General features: G+C 32.7%; 1 protein-coding gene and 1 pseudogene across 1 annotated transcript; both read left to right on the forward strand.

Moving 5' to 3' along the window:
* Positions 1–16,383: 16,383 nt before the first annotated feature.
* Positions 16,384–21,532, forward strand: LOC120123040 (myb-related protein 315-like). The gene is made up of 6 exons (XM_039142052.1): positions 16,384–16,528; positions 16,613–16,742; positions 16,879–17,297; positions 18,620–18,660; positions 21,135–21,298; positions 21,385–21,532. Exons 1-6 carry the CDS (start codon positions 16,393–16,395, stop codon positions 21,530–21,532), a joined length of 1,038 nt encoding a protein of 345 aa, XP_038997983.1. The 5' UTR covers positions 16,384–16,392.
* Positions 21,533–21,789: 257 nt separating this feature from the next.
* Positions 21,790–25,512, forward strand: LOC120123041 (annotated as a pseudogene).
* The last annotated feature ends 622 nt before the right edge of the window (positions 25,513–26,134 follow it).

The raw sequence follows: 26,134 nt of genomic DNA on the forward strand, positions 1-26,134 counted from the left end.
GCAGAGTGAAGAACAGACACCCTCTGGAGTGCATGTGAATGATCAAGATATATTCTTTAGAATGTTAGACGCGGTATTGACGCGTTTCCAACCTCCTACTACTTCAACTCTGAAAATAAATATTGCGAAAGAGTTGAAGGGTTTAGGATCTCCTAAGTTTAGAGGGGAAGCTGAGGAATGTCCTGTTACTGCGGACCTTTGGCTTAATGGCGTGAAGATCATGCTTGAGGAACTACATTGTTCCGATGCTGAGAAGCTAGATGGAGTAATTTCCTTGTTAAGAGGGCAAGCAAGAATTTGGTGGACCAATGTTACATTGAGGATGTCTAGTAATCAAGTAACTTGGTCATTGTTTTTAGAAGAATTCAAGCATAAGTACATCAGAGATCAATTTGTTCGACATATGAAACAAGAGTTCATGAATTTGAAGCAATGGAATCATATTGTATATGAGTACGAGTGTGAATTCAATAAGTTGAGTTGCTTTGCTGCCGAGCTTGTTCCTACAGAGAAATATGCTTGTGAGTGGTTCGTAGAAGGATTACGTCCTCGGTTGAAGGAAATGCTGATTGTATTGAATCTATCCTCGTTTCAAGAGGTAGTCAATCGTGCTAAAGCTTTGGAAAGAGCTCAGAGTGAGAGATTTGAAAATTCAAGAGCTCAGACAGTCAAAAGAATGGGTGCTTCTTCAAGTTCTACACCATAAAAAAGGAGCAAAGATATTGGTTCTCGACCTCAAGCTAGATCAGAGTCAGTGGCATACTCCGCAATAGGATCAAATCCGATGAGAGGTAAACAAACTCAGTCAGTGGGATATGGAGCTGGGAGATCTAATCAGAGTCAAGTCAGACAATGCTCACATTGTGGAAAGAATCATTTAGGGATATGTAGGATGATTTCCGGAGTTGGCTTTAGATGTGGGGAGACTGAACATTTTTTTTGGGATTGTCCCAGGGGAGCCAGTGAATCTGCACTACCGGAGAGGTCTATTTCTGCAAGCGAAAGGGGTAGAGGTAGAGGAAAAAATTAGTCAGAGTTCTCTGCTCAACGCGAGATACGTTCCACTGCTCGAGTGTACAATCTCAAGACCAATGAGGATCGGGATGATCCGGAGATTATAACGGGTACGTTTATGTTGTTTGATAAACATGTTATGGTATTGATTGATACGGGGTCAATATATTCATACATTACTAGTAAGTTAGTGAGATAATTGAATATTCAGTTAGAAACTACTAGCAATGAGGTAATAGTGACGAATCCGTTAGGGCACAGTGCTCGGGTAAATATGGTGAGTCGAGGGTGTCCCATACGAATCCAGAGAATTGAATTCCCTGCTAATCTGATGGAATTACCCTTCGACGAATTTGAAGTGATGCTGGGAATGCATTGGTTATATCATTATTATGCTAATGTCAATTGTAGAGTGAAAAAAGTAACGTTAAAAAGGAGTAGAAGTCGTTGTATTTAGTGAAAGATGGAATCTGTTGACGAATGCGATATCAGTAATGACTGCAAAGAAGTTACTGCTACAAGGATGTCAAGGATTCATTGCTAATATGCTGGATGTAAGAGCCAAAGACAAAAGGATTGAAGAAATTCCTATAGTGAGAGAGTTCTTCGATATTTTTCCTGCAGTGTTGCCAGGTTTACCTCAGGACAGAGAGGTAGAATTCCAGATTAAGATAATACCGGGAACAACACCCATTGCAATGACACCATACAGAATGGCTCCAAAAGAGAGTTTAGAAAAATTAAAGAAGATTTTGACAGAAGCTCCAGTGTTAGTCCAACCTGAGTCTGGAAAGAACTTTGTAGTGTACAGTGATGCGTCTCATAACGGTTTAGGATGCGTGTTAATGCAAGAGGGCAAAGTAGTGGCCTGTGCTTTGAGGCAACTAAAACCACACGAAAAAAATTATTCTACACACGATCTAGAGATGGCGGCTGTAGTGTTTGCTCTTAAGATTTGACGTCACTATTTGTATGGTGAAAAGTGCTACTTGTATACGGATTATAAGAGTTTAAAGTACTTGATGACTCAGAAAGAGTTGAATTTAAGACAGAGAAGATGGGTGGAATTTCTCAAGGAATATGATATTGTTATTGATTTCCATCTTGGAAAAGCAAATGTGGTAGCGGATGCCTTAAGTAGTAAGACGTTTGCAGCCTTACGAGCTTTAGATGCCAAACTATCATTTGGCGGAGATAGTGCAATTTGTGCGGAATTGACTATCAAGCCATTATGGCTGGATCGAATTAAGGAATTGCAAATAAAAGATGAAACGTGTTCGAAGAAATTGCAATAATTTAATAATGAAGAGCTAAATGATTATGAAATCAAGTTGGATGGGAACTTGTATTATCAAGGGAGATTGGTGATTCCAAATGATGATGAGTTAAAGAATAATTTATTAACGGAAGCTCATTGTAGTCCATTAACGATGCACCCAGGAGGAAACAAAATGTATATGGACCTCAAGAGTCGATATTGGTGGCCTGAAATGAAGAAAGACATTACGGTATTTGTATCAAAGTGTTTGACTTATCAACAAGTCAAACTGAGCATCAGGTTCCGTCGGGATTGTTACAATCAGTATCAATCACTCAGTGGAAATGGAAGAATGTAACAATGGATTTTGTGACTGTGTTTCCTTTAACTCCGAACAAAATGGACTCAATCTGGGTGATTGTAGATAGATTGACTAAATCAGCCCATTTTATCCTGGTGCGAACTTATTTCTCCATGGATAAGTATGTCGAGCTATATGTTAGAGAAATTATACGTTTGCATTGTGCACCTATTTCTATAATTTCTGATCGGGATCCTAGATTTACATCGCGATTTTGGAAATAATTACATGGAGCGTTGAGAACTCGGTTGAACTTTAGTACAACATTTCATCCTCAGACCAATGGACAATCCGAGCGAACTATCCAAATTCTGGAGGATATGCTTAGAGCTTGTGTAATTGAATTCAAAGGATCATGGGAAAGGTATTTATCACTTGTTGAATTTTCATATAACAATAGTTATCAGTCAATCATCAAAATGGATCCCTATGAAGCTTTATACGGGAGAAGATGTCGTACGCCTTTGAATTGGTTTAAGCTTAATGATAGAGAAGTTATTGGTCCCGAGTTGATTCAGGAAATGGAAGAAAAGGTTCAAGTGATTCAGAGTAATATCAAAATAGCAGCTGATAGACAGAAATCATATGCAGATTTAAAGAGAAAAGAAATAGAATATCAAGTTGAAGATAAAGTGTTTCTTAAAGTTTCTCCTTGGAAGAAGGTTCTGAGGTTTAGACGTAAAGGAAAATTGAGTCCTTGGTTCATTGGACCCTACGAGATTATTAAGAGAGGAAGACCAGTAGCATATCAGTTAGCTTTGCCATCTGAAATGGAGAAAATTCACAATGTCTTTCATGTTTCAATGCTTCGAAAGTGTCAATCAGATCCTTCCCACATTGTGACTCCAGAAGAGATAGATATTCAACCAGATCTGACTTATGAAGAAGAACCGATTAAAATCTTAGCTCATGAGGTTAAACAATTAAGGAACAAGATGATTCCATTGGTTAAAGTCTTGTGGAGGAATCACAAAGTAGAGGAAGCAACATGGGAGCGTGAAGAGGACGTAAGGATTAAGTACCCCCCACCTATTTGCGTAATGAAAATTCGAGGACAAATTTTCTTAAGGGGGAGATTTGTAACATCCTCAATACAGGGTTAGTGACTAAAATGTAAAGTCTTATAATTTTGTGATTAAAATAGAATGATTGAATAATATAAAGATTTATTTATAAATTATTGTATAGAATTGAATTGAAAGAAAGAAGGAATGGAAGGTCAACGAGGTCATTTACAAGGAAATAAGAAAAGAAGGGTTATATATTAATCCACGTGGGTTGAAGAGTGGTGAACACAAAGGCTTCCAGAGTTTTTTTTCTTCTTATTTCTTCCTTATATGAGTAAAGCAAAACAAATGTGCGTTTTCTGATTATTGAGTTTCTTGTTAAATTTAAGATTGGGTTTTGATTATTAGATGATAGTTAAGCTTAAGGAAAGCTTAAGTTATCTTAAAATCAAAGGATGATAAAGTTAGAAAAGATTAAAGATTAGAGGTTCTTGAATGAAATCTTAGAATATAGTTCATATCTAGAATTGAAAGTTAAATTTGACATGTCATCAATCTAGTTAAGACATATTAGTATTAGAAGTGGAATTAAATCATGTTGCAAAGTTGGTATAATTCTTGAATTTCATGAGGAGGATAGGATTTTGAAGTTTAAGATGAAATAAATGAGTATAGATTGGTTTAAGTATGTGTATTGGAGTTAAGAATATAAAAGGGAATGAAAGATGAAGGATTTAAGCTAAAATGGATAAGTTTTCGGGTTCAAGAAGTGAATTCTGGTCAGAGTGCATCGATACACATCCATTGTGTACCGATGCATCAAGGATAAAATTCCAGAAATTGTTAAGATGCATCGATGCACATGAAGTGTATCGATGCACTCCTTTAAAATAAAAACATCGAATGCCATCAGTGCATCGATGCACCCCTTAATATTCAAACATCGAATAAGATTTATGTACCGATGCACAGGTAGTGCATCGATGCACCCGTTAAGGGATGTATCGATACAATGTAGAGTGCATCGATGCATGCCTTCATTAAAAGATGAAAATAACTTCATTTTTAGCCTAAGGATTAATAGTTTAGAATATATCAATTAGTATTCTGATATGTATCAATGTATTACTATGTAGATATAGAACATAATCTTGTTCCGAAACAATCAAAGGACTAGAATCGAATCAAAACAAGGCAAAAGTGAGTGTATTTTATAGTTAAAGTGTATAGAGACAAGACTTGTGATAAGTCTATCTCTGATAGTTGAATTCATGATTTTATACTCATGTACATGCATACATATATTATTGTTATAGTGATCATGCATAATTTATTATGCTTTAATATGATATTATGTGAACGAACGCCATTACAAGAGAAACAATTCAGGTATGTGGAATAATGGAAATGATTATATGTGTTTATATGAAAAGTGATGAAAGAGATATGAAATGAGAAACGTATTCATGTTTAAGCCCATGTTATATGATATGAGAGCTATAGGTATAGTTGGCATGCCAAGAGTCGAGGGTTTATAGTGGTCCTTCGGGATATATCTAGTGGTCCTTCGGGACGTATCCAGTGGTCATTCGGGACGTATCCAGTGGTCTTTCGGGACGTAGTGGTCCTTCGGGACATATTCAGTGGTCCTTAGGGACGTAATGGTCCTTCGGGACAAATATTCACTGCTCTTAGTGGGAATTTATCGAGCTGTGGTGATAGCGTTAGTGCACAACCACAATGTACTCACGTACATTTGTTCTCAATAATGTACATGGGCAATTGAAAGATAAATTAAAGTGAAAGTGATACAAGAGGTAAGCTTCATATGTGCATGACATGATTATATATGTTATAGTGAAATATATACATGCATATTGAAATGTCATGATCAAATGGTAAGAATGCATATTCATGAATCTATTGTTACATGTTCATTTATTGCCTCACTAAGTCTATGACTTAGCGTGTAAGTGATTTACACGTAGGTACCAAGAAATAAGAAGAGCAGTACTAGAAGTGACAAGAACAATATCACTACTAAAAGATCATATCAAAAGTAATTGACAAAGTAGGTATTTTGGGTTATGCATAGAGTGTTGGCATGTAATAAGTTGTTAATTACGAATGCTCTCAGTTTTTCTTTAAGTGTCAAAGATTGAAAAGTCAATGTGACACCTCGGACTCATATTCGGGTCGGATACGGGTTAGGGGTGTTACAAGAATGTTATGCTAACACTATCATGCATATGTTCTACAAAGAACACTACCTCCCCCAAACTTGAGGTAAACATTGTCATCAATGCTTTAGAAAACTAATTAATTACTTAAACTAAATGCAATGTTATGTAATGCAAAAATGAAAGCAAAATGAGATACCTCAATTTTTTATGGTGGTGACGGTGTTGCGGTAGAGGTGATGGCAGCTCCACGCCTTGTTCTCTTTTATAGTGGTATGGGACTGGAATATGAAGATGTTGAATAATATTGGGCAATATTGACACGCCCAGCCGAAGTCTTAATGCGACGGCTAGTCCGGTGTGCGGAATGAGGTACAGGTGCTGCAACTGGACTGGGAGCTGGTTGGGACTGTGTCACAGGAGAATCTGGAGTAGGGGACTGGGGTATAGGATCTGGAACGAGCTAGCAATGGTAGGATCTACATCATCGGGCTCAGGGGATGCCTCGGTATCATCAAATACCGGTAAAATTTCATATGGAAAACCCGAGAAATTTTATTCGACGTGGGGGAGCATCTCTTGAAAGATGAACTCCACCAGAACATCCCGATGCTTCACATAGCCAAAGAATTTTTTTATATAACCTTGTAGAGCATTTAATTGAGTCATTGTCTGCTGGACGGTTTCTTCGAGAGAAAGCAATCTTGTCTTTGCTTTAGATGGTTTATCATCCTCAGACTCCTCAGTAATGGCTACCTTAGATTTAGGGTTAACCAAATCCAACAGCATAGGTAGCCAGGCTCTTGTTATGCCCGATACTCCAAACAAGATTTCATCAAAACTACTTTCACAAACCTTTTTCTTTCGACAAAGTGTTGTAATGAGATTAAGGAAAACCAAAGCTCCAGCTTTCTTACTTAAACAGTCATGCACTTGTTCAACAATTATTCTACTTACATCAATAGAACGTGTAACCATGAAGGAGTGTAAAAGCATCAAACGTGGAAAGGTTGTTGTATTGTGGGCGGTCGACATGAGCTTATGCTTCATGAAGTGATTCCATAGTTTTGTATGCGATTGAAGGCGTTCCCGATTAACAAAATAATGGCTTACCTGTCGGTCGTTCCAAGTAGTATTCGCGAAACATAAATCCTCCAAAACTCTATCATATGTTGCACTGTCAGTATCTTTCTCAAAATCCATGTGTTGATCTATAACTCCCTGCAAACATAAATAGCGATTAATTACAGAAGGTGTAAAACAAATGTATTTACCTCGAACGTAAACTGCATGTTGATTCGTCTTGGAAATATTTGCATAAAATTCTTTAACCAGAGAGGCGTTAACAGGGCTGGGGTGCCTTGTAAACTTTTGCCATTTCTATGGCTCAATAAAGACCATGATGTCTGGTCCAAAGCCACTGTTTTGTTCCTCGGTAAAAATGAACCTCAACTTGAAGAAGAGTTTATGGTTCTTGAAATTTTGAAACCTCTCTTTCACTACATCATCAATAAACTGCTAAGTAATAGTAGCGTCGGCTTGTGTGGGTCTCGTTCGTACCATTCTGGCACCGGTTTGATAATGGAAAGAAGAAAAAGTTGAGAGTTTTGCTTTGCCTTAATGGCGCCGGGTTAGAAAAGGAGGAAAATAGGAAGTATGTTAGAGTTATGATTTGTATGAAGTGGTTATGAAGTAGTTAAGTCAAAGATAATTATTATGTTAGTTATTAGTTTCTGTTATAATGTTGAGAAATGTATATAAACATATGGCGCCTTTAATAATAAGAAGAGTTGGTTGATTCTTAGTTTTTTTTTTCATAAGATTCTTCTATATCTTTCAATTCTTTAACGAACGAATACGAACAAAAATGTTTATTTGTTTAGTTATTCGTGTTTGTTCGTTTATTCTATTAAAGTTAAATGAACAAATATAAACATATCCTCATTCGTATTCGATTAAGAGGCCTAAATATCACCATTGTTTTACATAAAAAATCAAAGTAAATTCAGTTTTTAATTAACAAATGTGAAAAGTTGAACTATTCACGTTTCATCATTTTTTATTATATTTTCTTATTCATTATTATTATTATTATATAGATGCTTCATTAATCGTATACCTATTTTCCCTTCCATTCCACGTTCGTTTATTTATTTCGTATAATCATCTAATAAATGGATTTTAACGAATTTTTTTAATGAGAAATGAACATTGGAATCTTGCAATAATAATTCCTATATTAAACGAGAGAATAATTTTCCCAAAGATATTTTGAATAACTTCAAGAATTATTTCATGGATCATCATAAAAATATAAATCCTATCAGTTTTGTTAAGATGTTGTTTGAAAACCCAAACATACTACTGATTGCAAACCCTAATTTGGGCCACAACTCGATGGCGCCGGACGGACATATGAGAAGGCCGCAGGAGGATATCGTTATGATAGGGGCGCTACCAGTACTAGAAAGACCGGGATCACCTTTAATGGATAATTGGGAAGCCAAAAAATCAAGTAACAGAGAGGATAATTTTGTGCAAGAGTTAGGAAGTTAAGTTGTGGACTTACCTAGGGGATTATATGCGCGTGCTGCCTCAATGGAGGAATTATCCAGACCCATATCAAATGAAGAAATACACATGGTCATATTTGCCATGGCTTCATGGAAAGCACCTGGAAGGGACGGTTTGCATACAGGTTTTTACCAAAAGAATTGGGCTATTGTTGGAGAGTCCGTTTGCTCTTTTATTCGAGATATTTTCGAGAGAGGTAGTTGGCCTTCCACTCTAAATCAAACTTTGTTAGTGTTACTCCCTAAGGTACCAATCCCAGAAAAGTTCAACCAATTTCGTCCAATTAGTTTATGTAACGTGTTGTATAAAGCAATTACAAAACTAATTATTAACAAACTAAAACCTTATTTGCCACATTGGATTTCTAAAAATCATATTAGTTTTGTGCCTGGTCGCTCGATTGTGGACAATATTATAATTACTTAGGAGGTGATCTATTCTATGAGAATTAAAAAGGGACGGAAATGATGGATGGTGATTAAAATCGACTTAGAGAAGGCTTATGATCAATTGGAGTGGAGTTTTATCGAGGAATCTCTAAGCATTTAATAATGAAATGCATTACCTCGTCTAACATGAGCATATTATGGAATGTGGGGATGACGGATGAATTTCAAGCTTCGTGAGGAGTCCGCCAAGGTGATCATTTATCTCCTTATATTTTTGTGCTTTGTATGGAACGTTTAACACAACTTATACAGTTGGAGGTAAACTCAGGTAATTGGCGACTGTTTAAAACATCCAGTGCTGCTTCAGATATATCACATCTAATGTTTGCTGATGATATGATGTTTTTCACTAAAGCAAGTCAGCAACAAAGTCAACTGATTAAGGCAGTTCTATCTCGTTTTTCGCGGCTTTCGTACAAAAGGTAAACATTACTAAAACCACAATGTTTTTTTTTCTTAAAACGTATATCTGAATGTGAGTAATCAGATTAGCACAGAGTTGGGATTGACGGTGGTGTCGGATCTTGGGAAGTAACTGGGTGTGCCTTTACTTCGTGAACGGATCACGATAGCGACATACCAGTATTTAGTTCAAATGGTGAAAGACAGGTTGAATGACTGGAAAATGATATCTCTATCATTTTTCGGTCGAATCACATTGGCGAAATCAGTTCTCATGGCACTCCTTATATACACGATGAAGTCGACAGCAATACCACAACCAATCTATAGGAGTATAGAAGGTTTAATCAAGTGTTTCATTTGGGGTACGTAGTCAAACAATAAAGGAATTCATCTTGTTAAATAGGATAACATTTGTCAACCCATTAAAGACGGAGGATTGGGATTTTGTCATTTGACCTTTCAAAATGAAGCATTTTTAATGAAGCTTGCTTTTAATATCTTGACGAACAAAAATAAGCTTTGGGTTTGTTTTCTTCGGGCGAAATATAAATGTGGTACTGGTGTCCTAGAGGTAAGATATTCATCAAATGGTTCTAGGCTGTGGAATGGTATTGAGTGCATTTGGGGAGATGTCAATCGTAACATAGCATGGTGCGTGGGAAATGGATGTGAGGTTGATTTCTGGTTTGATGGTTGGCTTGATGATATCGAACCTCTAATCGAACATGTTATAGCTTCCGGAGCGGTGGGATTACAAAGAGTTACAGTGGTTGATATGGCAGATAGACAAGGGAATTGGAAATGGCAGTGCTTTGTACATCTTTTGTCACCAAATATTCTACTCCGTATCGCAACCAAGAGAAGTCTGCAGACACATTTTGGACCAGATATTGTTGACTGGTTACCAAGTAATGATCGCAGTTTCTTAGTGAAGTCAGCTTACTCCATCCGCTCAAACCTTAATGAAGGAAATGGGGAGACGGTATGGAAAGTGATAGCAAAGAATCGAGGACCCCAAAAGGTGAAAGCGTTTTTGTGGCTTGTATGCTGCGAGCGGGTGATGAGTAGTGCAGAGCGTAAACGTCGTCATCTCAGCTTGGATAGTAGTTTTCCCCTTTGCAGTAACCCGAATGAGGATATAAACCATGCACTACATCTATGTCCATCAACACATACAATATGGGCAAGAGTGGTAAAATGAGAACGACTACAAGAGTTTATTCAAATGAATATTGTCGATTGGATAACAATGAGCCTGTGCAATTCTTCTCAATACATTGAAAATAATGGTGATTGGGATATTTTGTTTGGTGAGTTGGTATGGAATATTTGGATTTTTAAAAATGCAGTGGCTTTTGATAACCCTTTATCCGATGAAAGACCAGCACTGCAACGCAGTTTCCATTGGCTGGATATTACAAAAATGGCATTAGAGAAAGGGGCGACAAGAACTCTTACAAGAGAACAACGGTTATAAGACAATGGAAAATGGCAACCACCATTGTTGGGATGGTTTAAGGTTAACTCAGACGGGGTTCGTTGTAAGTAAAATGGATTGGCAAAGTGTGGAGGGGGTGATCCGAAACCATATGGGTAACTGGCAGGCAGGTTATTCTAAGTTAATCAGCCTATGCTCGGTACTAGAATCGGAGTTATGGGGAGTGTATTGTGGTTTACTGTGCACATGGGACTTGGGTTGTCGACAAATAATAGTTGAGACACAGTTTGGAAACGATCAAGGTGATAAAACAGGCTAATTAAGGATGGTACATTTCAGTTTACACTATTACACAACATTCTCGAGTTGATGCAAAGGAACTGGGTGGTTAATTTTCAGTATGTTTTCATGCTTGGAAATCAAGTTGCGGATGGAATCGCAAAATTAGCAAATAGGTGGGGCTCGGAATGCAAGGTTGTTATGGAGGCACCCGAGGAAATGAAACAGATATTACAGGAAGACAAACACAATAGCAATGTGTAGCCGTTAGTTTTTTCTTTGTTACCTAAAAAATAAACTAATTTAATAATATTTTTATCGTTTCATTCTTTTATATAATCGTTAAATAAAATAAAGCGTAAATTATACATTGACTAAACTATTATTTCTTAACTACTTTGGTTAACAAACTATTATTCTTGCAAATATGATTATTTATATTTTCTAATTTTGGTTTAGGGTTGTTACGTTTTCGTTAAAACTTAATAAAGGTTGTGACATATATGGTCTGATATAATAATAATTTTAATTCTTAAAATTTATATATTTTATCGATTGAATCATAATTTAAAATAATTCATAATTTAAATAAATTTCACTTATAATATTTAAAATTATTTATTTATTTAATCCTTAAACAATAAACAAAAGTAAAACGTATAATTTCTCAATTAACTAATACATTGACACAAAACTCACTTCTTTAGTTCTTCGTCAAGCACAGGGAAAACTTCATCATAAATCGAACTTGCAGAATGTGAACAATCAATCATCAATAATAACCAAGAAAAAAAGACCCAGTAAATCAGAAAAAGAAAAGGGAATCCAATTTCAAACACTCAAAAGAAGAAGAAAAAACAAAGAACCCGAGTTGGCAGAAATTTGCACTGATCCAGTGAGTTGGAGGGAACCCGAGCTTGGTTCTACCTGGCGTGACGCCATGTAAAAAATGAACAGTACCAAAATGTGACTAATCCCTTTTTTTTATTTGATAAATATGGGGTGAATGCAAAGTAATATATGTTCAAAAAAATTTAATCATTTAATAATAAACGCTCATATCTTACCTACGCGATGCTCAAACCTGAGACTTAATAACAATAACTCTCTTAATCACTAAAATTACTTGATTTGTGTCTAATCCCTTTCTTTAAATATTGGAGTTTATTATTGTTAAAAAAATAAGTTTATTGTGAAAAAAGGCACCAGATTCATTGGTTTCAAGTGTAGAATAATTTGACAAGTAATTGTTAATCTTGTTTGTTAATGGCCAAAAGTAATGGTTAATCTCAAGTTAATCCAAAGTTCCGATTAGTTACAAGTCGTTTAACCACCCAAAACAGTGAAAATTTTATTTTAATTAAAGTTAAAAGGGTAAGAGAAACAGGACAAAATTGGTTCAGCAAAACAAACAAACGAGAAACACACGAGTGGGTTTAGTTTTAATTTCAGTTCTGTTATTTTCTAACTCAAACCTTCTAAAAAACTGACTGCTAAGTTAACGGGTAGTTCTGCGGTGCGGCGCCTAAAAACGGTTAATATACGGTGTGACCGGTTAAACAAGTGACCGGTTAAAATTTAGACCGGTTATGTTATATTATTTAACCGAAAATATTATAAAGTATAATAACATATTAGGTAGCGCTTATATAATGTAATATGTATCGTTTATATTAACCTATTTTATAAGTAAACCGATAACATTGCAAATTTACCTATTATATTATAATATGTTGAAAGTGTCCATACTTTTTTATAAAAATGATCGATACTTTTTTTAAAGTTATGTAATTTATGTTTCAATTTTTAATAGTGTTTTATGTTTTCTACCTACAATATTAATTTAATAATTTCATTTGCACAAAAAATTATTTGATTGTTTTGATATTTTATAAAATAATATTTAGAATTTAAATTTAACAATATTAACCAAAGATAATAATAAATATGTAATATATGTTATTGTTTTTAATTTAATGATAATATATACCGTAACATAAAAAATAAATCATTAGATACATATAATTACTAAATTGATATCTTAAAACTCACTCAAAAGATAACCTTAAATTAATGTTTTCTACAATGAAATAAGTATGGACACTTCTATAAAAAGGATAGATACTTTACAATATAAGCGCTACCTATTACATTATATAAGCGCTACCTATTACATTATATAAGCGCTACCTATTACATCATATTTTTACCTAATATATTGTAAAGCATCGATCCTTTTTATAAAAAGGATCGATACTTTTTTTAAAGTTATGTAATTTATGTTTCAATTTTTTTTAATAGTGTTTCATGTTTTTCACCTCCAATATTAATTTAATAATTTCATTTACACAAAAAATTATTTAATTGTTTTGATATTTTATAAAATATTATTTAGAATTTAAATTTAATAATATTAACCAAATATAATAATAAATATGTAATATATATGTTTATTGTTTTTAATTTAATAATAATATATACCGTAACGTAAAAAATAAATCATTAGACACATATAATTACTAAATTGATATCTTAAAACTCACTCAAAAGATAACCTTAAATTAATGTTTTCTACAGTGAAAAAAGTATGAACACTTTTATAAAAAGGATAGATACTTTACAATATAAGCACTACATATTACATTATATAAACGCTACCTATTACATTATATAAGCGCTACCTATTACATCATATTTTTACCTGTTATATTGAAATTGTCCATATTTTTTATAAAAAAAGATCGATATTTTTTTTAAAGTTATGTAATTTATGTTTCAATTTTTTTAATAGTGTTTCATGTTTTCCACCTACAATATTAATTTAATAATTTCATTTACACAAAAAATTATTTGATTGTTTTGATATTTTATAAAATATTATTTAGAATTTAAATTTAACAATATTAACCAAAGATAATAATAAATATGTAATATATATGTTTATTGTTTTTTAATTTAATGATAATATATACCGTAACGTAAAAAAAATCATTAGACGCCTATAATTACTAAATTAATATCTTAAACCTCACTCAAAAGATAACCTTAAATTAATATTTTCCACAGTTAAAAAAGTATGGACACTTTTATAAAAAGGATAGATACTTTACAATATAAGCACTACTTATTACATTATATAAACGCTACCTATTACATTATATAAGCGTTACCTATTACATCATATTTTTACCTATTATATTTAAAGTGTCCATACTTTTTATAAAAATGATCGATATTTTTTTTAAAGTTATATGTAATTTATGTTTCAATTTTTTTTAACAGTGTTTCATATTTTTCACCTACAATATTAATTTAATAATTTCATTTACACAAAAAATTATTTGATTGTTTTGATATTTTATAAAATATTATTTAGTATTTAAATTTAACAATATTAACCAAAGATAATAATAAATATGTAATATATATGTTTATTGTTTTTAATTTAATGATAATATATACCGTAACGTAAAAAATAAATCATTAGACGCCTATAATTACTAAATTAATATCTTAAAACTTACTCAAAAGATAACCTTAAATTAATGTTTTCCACAGTTAAAAAAGTATGGACACTTTTATAAAAATGATAAATACTTTACAATATAACAGGTAAAAATATGACTAAACCAGTTTCATTATGACAAAACCGATAAAATTTACCTGATATGTTGAAAGTATGGACACTTTTATAAAAATGATAGATACTTACCGATAACCAAAGTTTACCGGTTACCAATTTTTTTAATAGTTTTTCATGTTTTCTACCTAAAACATTATTAGTCTGTCAACATAATAGATAGCGCTAAACCGAATTTATTAAATATCTTTTAATATATCCGGTAATACCGTATATTAACCCGCTTTTCCTGAGACAATCCCTAAGTTAACCATTCTCATTACCACCTTGAATAAGAGTATTTGTAGTTGTTTTTCTTAGACTTTTATGTCTACTTTGGTTATCATATTTTTACTCTCGAGTCTATTCACATGGTGAATAAGGGTGTCATAAGATGACCCGAATTTTTTTAATAAAATAATTATATAAAAATACTAAAAATAAAATCGACTGTATTAAAATAATTTTGATATCAATTTAAAAGTAAATAATATACCTTCAAGAAAATTAACGTCACTACTGCAATCTTAATTTTCAGATTCCGTCTTTATTTTATCATGTTAAAATTTAGGGTAAACTACATAAATGGTCATCAAACTTTTAGGGTACTTGCATTTTAGTCACTCAACTTTTAAAACTTGCAATACAATCATCAAACTTTTAGTTCGTTTTCAGTACAGTCCATGACGTTACCTCCCGTTAGTTTTATCTTACGCGACACATTACTGTTATTTTTTCAGTTTAATAAAAAATTTAAAAAATATTCTCAAACGACGTCGTATAAAATTTGAGAAAAGTTAAAAGGGTTTAAAACTCTTTCACTGATCAAATGACATAGATAAATTATGTTTAATTTGGCTTTTCTGATTTAGGCTTCTTCTTTTTTCCATATTATCGACTGTTAGTGGATGAAAATGAGGGAGAGAAGACTCAGTCGAAGGTTTGTTCAATTGTGGTGAATGATAAGTTGTTGTTTCTGATGTGTTTAGAAATTTTATTTCTGATTTGATTCAAGTGTTACGTAATTGTCTGAAGTTTATTTAAATCTTTTGGAATATGAAATTGGGGGCTTTTCATATTTTGGAATTACTATTTGTCATATTGGATGTGATTTTAGTCCCAATAGGGTTCGAAACAGGGAAAAAAGATTCAGTTGTAATTGATTTTGTATTTTAGTCCCAATTTAATTTTTAGAGTTTTCAATTAATTTTGGGTTAGGAAAAAATTTTATTAAGTTGAAATGGGTTAAAAAGATTATTTATTAAGCTTAAAAATAACAGTAACACGTCATGTCAGACAAAACTAACGGGAGGTAACATCACTGACTTGACTGAAAACGAACTAACAGTTCAATGATTGTATTGCAAGTTTTAAAAGTTGGGTCCCTAAAAGTTCGATGTCCATTTGTGTAGCTTACCCTAAAATTTATAATTTAATTTTTTTATTCATATAATCTGGTTCTCAACTTTTATAATGTAAATAATAGGTTGATGGTTGGAATTTGAGGTCACATTGGATATAAGGTGAAGGAATCTCTCCAGCATCAACAAGGGTCCAGGAAGATAAATCCCAGCAACTGTTTTAAACCTTTCATCATAAATTAATCCAAACCAATGAGAAGAATGGCTTCTTGCACGAATAAAATTTGTCAACGAAAACGACCAACGTTTGGTTCATTTATATATATCTGGACGACCATTTCCATTGTCTCAATTCAAGACATCATCTTTAATTTTTCTTCTTCTTCAACATCAGCTAGAAGCATCTTAACACCCTTTTTAGATTTCTAGGCTTTTTTCCTTTCGAAAATGGGACGAAAACCATGTTGTGATAAAGTTGGATTAAAACGAGGTCCTTGGTCGATCGAGGAAGATCATAAGCTGATGAACTTTATATTCAACAATGGAACTATTCCTTGCTGGAGAAATGTTCCAAAGCTTGCCGGTAATGTTCTTATTCTTGCATATCAAGTGCTTGCGGTTATGCTTTTTTGGTCTCAAAACGTTGAGTTTTTCTTCTTGTATGCAGGCCTTTTAAGATGCGGGAAAAGTTGCAGATTAAGATGGATAAATTATCTTAGACCAGATCTTAAGAGAGGGTCGTTTACGGAATCCGAAGAAGATCAGATTATTCGACTTCATTCGCATCTCGGAAACAGGTAAGAACATAATGCATCGCGGTGTTCGTGAAATAATCTTAGTAGTAAAAGGAGTATTATTCTTCTTAGAGGATTTAGACATCTAGAAGATTTGTGTCCCTTGTTATAATCGCCGACTTTTATTTTTTTTTTTCAGGTGGTCTAAGATCGCTTCGCATTTTCCTGGTAGAACAGACAACGAAATCAAGAATCACTGGAATACCAAAATCAAGAAGAAGCTGAAGCTTCTTGGTCTGGACCCCGCGACACACAAGCCTGTCGAGAATGGCGAGAAAACCGACGGTAAAAAAGAACACGAGGAAAGTTCGGAAATTATTTCTGGATCCACATGCAAGGAGATTGAAGAGATTCAAGTGACTTTAGAGGACTACGACGTGCTGTGTGGAGGCTTCGACTTGGATCATTCTTCATACACGTCTTCGTTTTCAATGGCTCAAGAAGAAGACTGTTTAAAGCAATGGGTTGATTGTGTTGATTCGTTTCTGTCATGGGATGATAGCTTTATTCCTGTTGAAGAAGACAATCCGTTTCTTCCTTGGGAAATTACCCAAATAGGTATTTGAAACATAATTTTCTTTCGAAATTTCACAGGAGAAGAAAGAAAAATGATTCAGATCGATGAATATGGTTTGTGTTTATCAAGAAAGTGATGTTTTTTAGGTTAGTTTTCTCTGTGATTTGATACGTAATAGTGAAACTGTAAAAATCTTTTTTGTATTGCCAGTTTCTCACACATCATGGGATAATAACTTGTATCCTATATAATCATGATAAAGTCTCATCTTATACGAACTTTTTGCTTTTTTTTTAAAGACCATATTTTATATTAATAAAATTAAACTAAATAGATATATCATCTAATTAAATATTGACTCAAATTTTAATTAAAAATTGATTTAGATTTATCATAATTCTACAGATGATGATTACTTGGTAATAATTGAGTTTGTTTACTAAATTTTAAAATAAAATATAAATATGGTATCATATATTTTTATCATTCGTAATCTCTATATTTATAATATATTATAGATATAGAGATTATGAATATTAAACCAAACCTCAAGATGACAAAAATGGGGTAAATTGATTTGAATGGGGTGTTGGAAAAAAAATTAGCTGATATAAGTTATTGAGAAAATTATTTTTTCGATTAGAACACTTGTTACAGTGCTAAAGATAAGACATCAATTAATCTAAAGACGCACTCTAGTTCATACGTTTTCCTCGACGGAACTAAAGACACGTTGTGTTTCGTACGTCATCCACCGTGCACTATTCATATTACTCTAGTTTGAAATAATTTTTCAATATCTTATATCAATTAATCTTCTTTTTTTCATCACCCCATCCAAAATATTTTGCCCAGAAATGGGAACAGAAAATACAAATTGTTTGTACAATTTAAGAAATGGTATGAATGGACAACTTAACTAATTACAACGACAGATTTGACAATCATTATAAAACAAATACCATCCTTTGCTTAAGCAAGCTGATCGGTGTATATATATTATACAACTTCCTCAATGAAATATGCCAAATATTCTTATACCATTTTGAATTTTGAATTTTTAAAATTTCAAATTTAATCTTTATATTTTTATAAATTAAATTATATACTAATTATTTTGATTTTTATTTAATTTTTATTTAATTTTCTCGTTAATTACTGATATGACATCTATAGAAAAGTAGTAAATTAAATTATTTTAGTCATGTAAGTTTATATCTTTTACCAACTAATGATAATTCTTTTTAGTTATTGTTTAATCAATGGTAATTTGTTTTGTTTATTTTTAATAATTAAGAATGAAATTGATAAAATTATAAATATATAGGTTAAAAAAGTCATTTCCTCATTTTTATATATGCAGGATCAACAATTAATAGTAAAGCTGAACTGAAGTCAAAGGAGGTATTAAAATTTTCAAATAAAAAATAATATAAAGACAATTTTTTAACAAAATAAAATATAAAGATTAAATTTTAATTTTTAATTTTTAATTTTTAATAGTATAAAAACCTTTAATATGTTTATTTTTTAAGGTGAAAGGGAAAGAGAAAACTTTTAAATTTTAATAGTATAAAAACCCTCAATTTAATCATTTTTAGCATCTATGATTTATTTATATTATCTTTCTATTAAATGAATTAAGGTTAAAATTTAAAAAAAACAAATTAAAACAACAACTTGCAGATAAAATGGTTGATTATGCAATCTGTCGGATGTAGGAAGAGCAGTGGAGAAAGTAAAGCAGACATTACCAACCCAACCATAGAAAAGTTTAACTTTCAATGATTAGGTGATTTTAACCTTTTAAAAATACAAAATGTTTAGTTTGCTAATACAGCCTAATAAGTTAGGACACTAAGCAATTTACACGTCAAAGTCATTTTTCTTTTAAAAATGAAAATCAAACATCAGTTTGGTATATATATCTTGACTATTAGTATTAACTAAGTGTTAGACTATGCCTGCTGACAACTCCATCATATTACTAATAATTATTAAATTTGGGGTAAGGTATATAAATGATCCAACTAATAATTATTAAATTTAAGGTAAGGTATATAAATGATCTTTCAACTATATGTCGTTTTTCTTGAGTCTTTCGATTATGAAAACTTACAAAATACTCATTCGACTTAAAAAAAAGTAAATGATAGTCAGATGCTGTTAAAAATTTAACGGTATGTGACATGTCGGTTAATAAGATCCGTATTATAATAAATTTGATCCTCAAACTTTACCCTTTGTTTTAATTTGATCCTAATTCTAAAAATTTAGCCAACCACATTTAAATACTATAATTACCCGAATTTCTAAGTCAACGTATGATAGTTTACACAAGATATATGTGGATCGATTTGATAGTATAATTAAACTCTTACACAAGTTTAAGCTTAATTGTGAGAGAATTGGGCTTAATTGAATATTTAAAGAAAAAGACTATTGAATTAAGAGCATCCTATATTTAGGAGGCTATTTATATATTTTACTCTTAAATTTATTAAGTTAAATTTTAATATTAGTTCTTGTACTATACACAAGTTTTAGTAATTGTTCTTTAATTTCACTATTTTAAATCCTATAATTTAATTCTATTGTCTATGTAGGTTTAGACCGAGATTGAAATTTAAAAATTCAAAAAAAATTGACTAAGTTAGAGTAAAACTAAAGTTATAATTTAAATATAGTATAGGGATTGATGACACAATTTGACCTTTAAAATTTCTTAATTGTTTTTGTTAATTTATTAGGGTGAAGTTAACTTGTAAGAAATATTTGGGTTTTTTTTCATTATGATTCTTAATCATCCACTACATTTATTTATTTATTTAGTATGAATCACCAAAAAAAAAACAATATGTCAAGTACTACTATTTTATGATTGATCATTTAGATACTTCTAAATCTTATTATAAGTTTTGATACGATAAAACATATTATATAAACTAAAATAAATTTAATAAATACAAAAAAAAGTAATAAACATAAGAAGAAGTGTTGAAATGTGATAGGTAGGGTTACAATAATATGTTTATAATTTTATTACATTTGAAAATTTATAATTTATTTATATATATATATATATATATATATATATATATATATATATATATATATATATATATATATATAACAAATGAAACAGATGTACATTAATTACTATATCCAGCAACTGATAATATCAATGAATAAATTACATATTATTATTCGATTAATTTTCCTCTGAAATGATTTAAACACTTATCCTTGTCACAACAAAAATTATAATCCAAGTCCTTACTAATTTATAGAATTAACAAACTTATCCCTAAACAATGATTTCTTTCATTTTTTCGTTCTTTTAAAACACATAATGAATTTATTAATTTTCTAGCTCCAATTTTATTATATGATACATGTTGAGTTCAAAAGAAATCGTTAAGGAACTTGGAAATGGAGTGATTCAAACTTGGCTATTGTAACTCCATTTTTGTTGCAGTCACTGTTAATATTCTTTTTGCTCCAACCCTTCATTTTTTCTTGAAATATTCAGATAATCAGAATGATATGTTGCTTAATCTCTTTTCTTTCCTTTTTTTTTTCTTCCATGGCATGAGCGAGTAAATTTTCTATGATTCATGTTGTGTAGCTTTTATATCTGTAATAATACTAAAAACGAGTTCAAGTAAATGTAGAATATGCAAATGGGATCCAATTTAGTTGCGAGGAAGAAATATTACACCTGGTAAAGGAATCTGACCGGATTTTGAAGAATAAAAGGGTTAATAATCGGTTTATTGAGCATGAATAGTTGGAGAAGGGTTTGGTTAACTAGTGTTAACCATTTGGAGTCTGTTATCTTTGCCATGTTCTGAGGACCAACCCACTTCCTAAATCAGGTCACTGGAATAGCCATTATTGTTGATGCAGAGTTCACAGCTATTCTTGATGCTGACATGATCTTTAGAGGCCCGATTACACCGTGGGAGTTCAATGCAGCACGTGGCCGTTTAAACCCCTTACGAGTAAGTCAAGGAGAACAAGGATTAACGTCTTTCTTCAAGTTATTTCTAGATTACCGTTTGTGAATCCTATTCCCTCTATGTTTGGATGAACTTGATTTACTTATTTTATGGCTTTGCATGATAGGTACCTTGTTGGATGTTACAATGAGCTTGTGAAACTTCATACCGGCCATCCTGATTCTTGCGACAGTGTTGGAGGTGTTATAATCATTCATATTGATAATCTTCAGGAATTCACTCTGCTGTCGTTGCTTAAAACCGGGGAGGCCTGAGCTGACAGAGTTCATTATGCAACAAACATAACTGGAGATATATATACGCATCTCGGTGGATCAGTGTCCGGTGCAGCTGAGGTATCATTTTCAGTCAACTTCTACTCATCTCTGCTTTGATGAATTGATTTGCTGTTTGCGTTTAATTTTAATATATCCAGGTAATGTTCCTCAACCCAGTGTGAAGTACCGAGTTTTCCACTATGACTTGGAATTTAAAGTCGGGAATTGGAGCTTTGATAAGGTGAACTGGAGAGATGTCGATATGGGGAACCGATGCCGGGGATATGTTCCCAGACCCTCCTGATCCTTCAACACTTGAACAAACCGATGAGACCTGCTTACCGTCAAATGAGCAAAAACATTAAACGAAGCATTATGTCTGCATCACAAGAGAAGAAACTACCCTGACCCAACTACCTTATCCGATCCAAAATCAGAGAACAAAGAACAGAAATCATTCTCGAGAATTATCTCTTACTGAAGTTCTGAATGAACTCTTTAGTACTTTAAGGTTCTGGATCATTCTTCTATGGGTGTTTCCGGGATAGGTTTTACATTAGTCATGTTAGTGATGTTTTCCAGTTATACAAGCAAGAGAACATCGAAAGGTACAAGTAACACAAACAGGAGAAGATGTTATACATGATTCTTAAAATCGAACGACTGTGATCGGCAAACCCGAAAGTCTGCTGCTGTTTTACTGTGGTGTTTTCCGGCTTATGATTTTGATGGCGGATTGTAAGCAAAACCTACAAGAATTCCCAACAATGCAATCCCCAAATCCCTGGAAGTGGACATAGTTTTTGATGTTTCAACCACTGGTTGTTCAACTTGGAACATCCATGGAAACCTAACATCTTTCACTTCGTGTTCAGGAAAATGCCAAAAATCATTGTGCAAATTTAAGTTCGAAAGCATATATGTTCCTTTTGCTTGAAAAAAATTTCCAAATACAGACCAAACTTGAAAACGTGTATAGTGTTGGTTTTTGTTCTGTATACAAATTCGAATTGCCCCAAATATCTGGGTTTCTCTTTAAATTAAGGATAAATTATGTATTTACTCATCTATTCTTACAATTCTGGTCATTTAATTATTTTTTGTTTCAAAATCATAACTAGAGCCACATTTTGGTCACCCATCACTAAAAAATAAATAAAACTGTTAATTTGATCATCTTTTTATTTTTTTAATGATGTGGCATTATCATAGTAATACGTCAATTTAAGTGTCAACATAAGTAATCAATTTTTTGTTTCAAAATCATAACTAGAGCCACATTTTGGTCACCCATCACTAAAAAATAAATAAAACTGTTAATTTGATCATCTTTTTATTTTTTTAATGATGTGGCATTATCATAGTAATACGTCAATTTAAGTGTCAACATAAGTAATCAAAACATAACATTATGTATAATTTAAAAAATATTTAGGTGATGAAAATAAAATCGTAGAATAGATGGGTAGTTAAATAAGGGTTTGCCCTTAAATTATGAAAGACGTTAAAATACTTTTTATGAAGTTGTTCAACAAGTGGACCCCAAGATGAAGCTGAATCTTTCTCCTGTTTAAGGATGGAAGCTCGTTCGTTTTATGACCCCACTTTAGATAATAAAATATTGGTCTGAAAATCTGAACTTCACTTTTTTCATCTCCAATGGCCTCCACTAGTACTATTATCATTTGAATTTCAAATTTAAATGTTTTTTTTTTCTCACTCAATTGTTCAGTGGAAGGAAGACACTGCATAGAGTAATTGTTAAAGATATGGATCATTTGTGGTTTGGAAACAGACATGGGAGACTCCAAGGAGGTCAGTTCCATGCATTATCATATAAAATTATGCTAAATAATTCATTCATAATCATTAAAGATTCTTCCTTTATATTTTGAACTCAAAAACATTCCAAATTTTCAAAAATGGGTTTTTTTCTTCAGGGAAACCCGGTTCATGAACTTGGACAGTCTATATCATTCGGGAGATTCATGTCAGAATCCTTGTCTTGGTAGAAGTGGTCGACGTTTTCTCGTAACAAATATGTTGAAGAAGCCGAGAGATATGCGAGGCCTAGTTCAGTGGCTCAAAAGAAAGCATTCTTTGAAGCTCTTTATAAGACCCTTGCTGCTAGGAAAGCAGCCGCCATGCTCGAACAAGCTAAAATTGCTGCTGCTACTGAAACTGAGGCCCTTCACCAAGAAGACAAGCCCTCAAGTGCAGAAACTGGCTCCACTTATGAATGAAAAGAGAATAGTTCAGAATTTGTGAAGATTGGGAGCAGAAATATGGGTGTAGGAGCTGATTCAGTTGATGAACCCCGGGTTCTTTTGGATAATAATATGAACAATGAATCTTTTGAAAAGAACGGGGTTGTTTCTAAGGCTGAAATTAGAGATTTGGACGTTAAAGAAACAACCCACGTGAAGAACAATTGTGTTCAAGTTAACCAGACAAAACTGCCTGAATATGATAAAGAACTGGAGCTCAGTGAAGGAACTCAAATGGAGAAGCCTCTACTTAAGGTAAATCATTCTCTGTCACTCTTTGTTTTGATATATTTTCGAACATGAGTATGATCCTCTAATTATATGAAAAACTTGGGATATTGATATGTTAGTACCTGAATCCGAGTAAGACAGCTTTACGTTGTTGCTACTGTGATGCAGAGTGGAAAAACAAATGAAGATGAATCTGAGGTAACAAGCAAGAAGAAAGCATCATATTCTTCCTCAAAGGTGTCAGCTGGTGAATATAATAAAGAATTGGAGCTCAGTGAAGGAACTCAAATGGAGAAACCTCTACATTGTTACTGCTGTGATGCAGCATGGCAAAACAAATCAAGATGAATTTGAGGTAACAAGCAAGAGGAAACCTTCACATTCTTCCTCAAAGGTGTCAGCTAATGCAAGGACATCCAAGGTTCCATCTTCACCTGCAAAATTCAAAGCTCCACTTCGTCCCGACAATGGAAACAATCTCACTCCAATGGCCAAGAAGCCTGCAATTGGTATATCTGAAAGAACGAGATCACCACCAAAATCAAGCCACAAGCCTATTGACTTCATCCCTGCAAAGAACTCAGTAAATTGACTTCCACAATCATCACGAAGATTGATGGTTCAAGAATCGACTCAAACTCTAAAGCATGTAAAGAATGTCCAACACCTTTAAGGACTCCAAACAAGGTTCCACTACTATTGTGTTCTAGTTTCAGTACTCTGTTGAAGAATTCGGTTTCATTTATGTACTGCAGGCTTCTGTAAGTGGAAAACTGAAACAATCCTCAGCCACCCCTTGGTCTGAAAACCGAAGGTATAATCGGATATTAAACTAAGAAAAGAGTCTAGTTACTGGAACTAGGAAACGTTTGGAACATTATCTTTAAAACCCCTATCTCATATGCATGCACTACAGTGCTAGAACAACAGTTGATTCCTCGGCCAGTGTCAGCAAAACAGCCCATGGAAGATGGAGCTTTCTTCCAACAGAGTAAGACACTTTTTTTTTCTCTTTGATTACTGCGAATTGTTCAGTCAAATTAACTACCTGTAAATGGTTATTCAAAAGGGACTTTGAAGTCATAACTTTCTTTTTGTTTTGTTTTTGGCAGTTGTTCAAGGATTTTGAGCGGCTGCAGAAACAAATCACGGTCACCTGGTATATTTGCATCTTTCAGTTTGAGAACTGAAGAAAGAGCTGCTAGAAGAAAACAGGTAAGTCTCAATATAAACCATCTGCTTTACATTTACTGTGCTATATATGATGATTATGTTCTTCAATGAATTATATAAATTCATTTAAGTTTTACAATGTTCCCCATCCTTTTTCAGAGGCCTGAAGAAAAATTCAATGTTATTCAGGAACAAAAAGTACAGCAGCAAACAACACTCAAAGTTACTTTTATTTTATTTATAGATTCAGATGACGAAATCATCAAGTAGAACATATCTGAGGTAAAAAGATATTGTTGCAGGAACGTTTGAAAAGGCAACATCCTATATAAAATAATAAAGATAATGTTATCCGAAGGCAACATTATCTTTTTTAAGATTCAAATGATGAAATCATCAAGTAGAACTATTATCTTTATTAATAATACAAAAATAATTCGTTTTTACAATTATTGATTAACTTGTGCCTTCGAAGCTTCTTTTCATTAAGTTCTTTTAATTTCTTTGTGAGGAATATTTTCACACTCCGGTTTGCCTTCTCATTTCGATTAGGAGGACTGGTTAGAGTCGATTATCGAGTTTTTCTAATCAATTGTGGCTAGGAGGGTTCGTAGGACAACTATCTATCAATAATCTTCATCATCATTATCATCTGTTGCAGTTCTCTTTATGAAAAATTTGATTGATCAGACACCATCTTACATGATATGTGTTTTACCGGAAATGCGATGGATTTGGGAGTCGGGTACAGTCAATGAAGGATTAACACCCTTGAACTACCCTTTCGGTACCATTTTAATTTCTCGGTTGTCTTAATTGCGAAAATTAAAATTAAAATTTAAAGACTCGATTCAAATTACTTACCTTTGATCAATTAGAAGTGCCCTTAAAAAAGTCAAAAATTATTAGATCGTGAAATAAATATAAA

This window comes from Hibiscus syriacus, unplaced genomic scaffold (assembly GCF_006381635.1).
Source record: "Hibiscus syriacus cultivar Baekdansim isolate YM2019G1 unplaced genomic scaffold, ASM638163v2 tig00110388_pilon, whole genome shotgun sequence".
NCBI classification, from domain to species: domain Eukaryota; kingdom Viridiplantae; phylum Streptophyta; class Magnoliopsida; order Malvales; family Malvaceae; genus Hibiscus; species Hibiscus syriacus.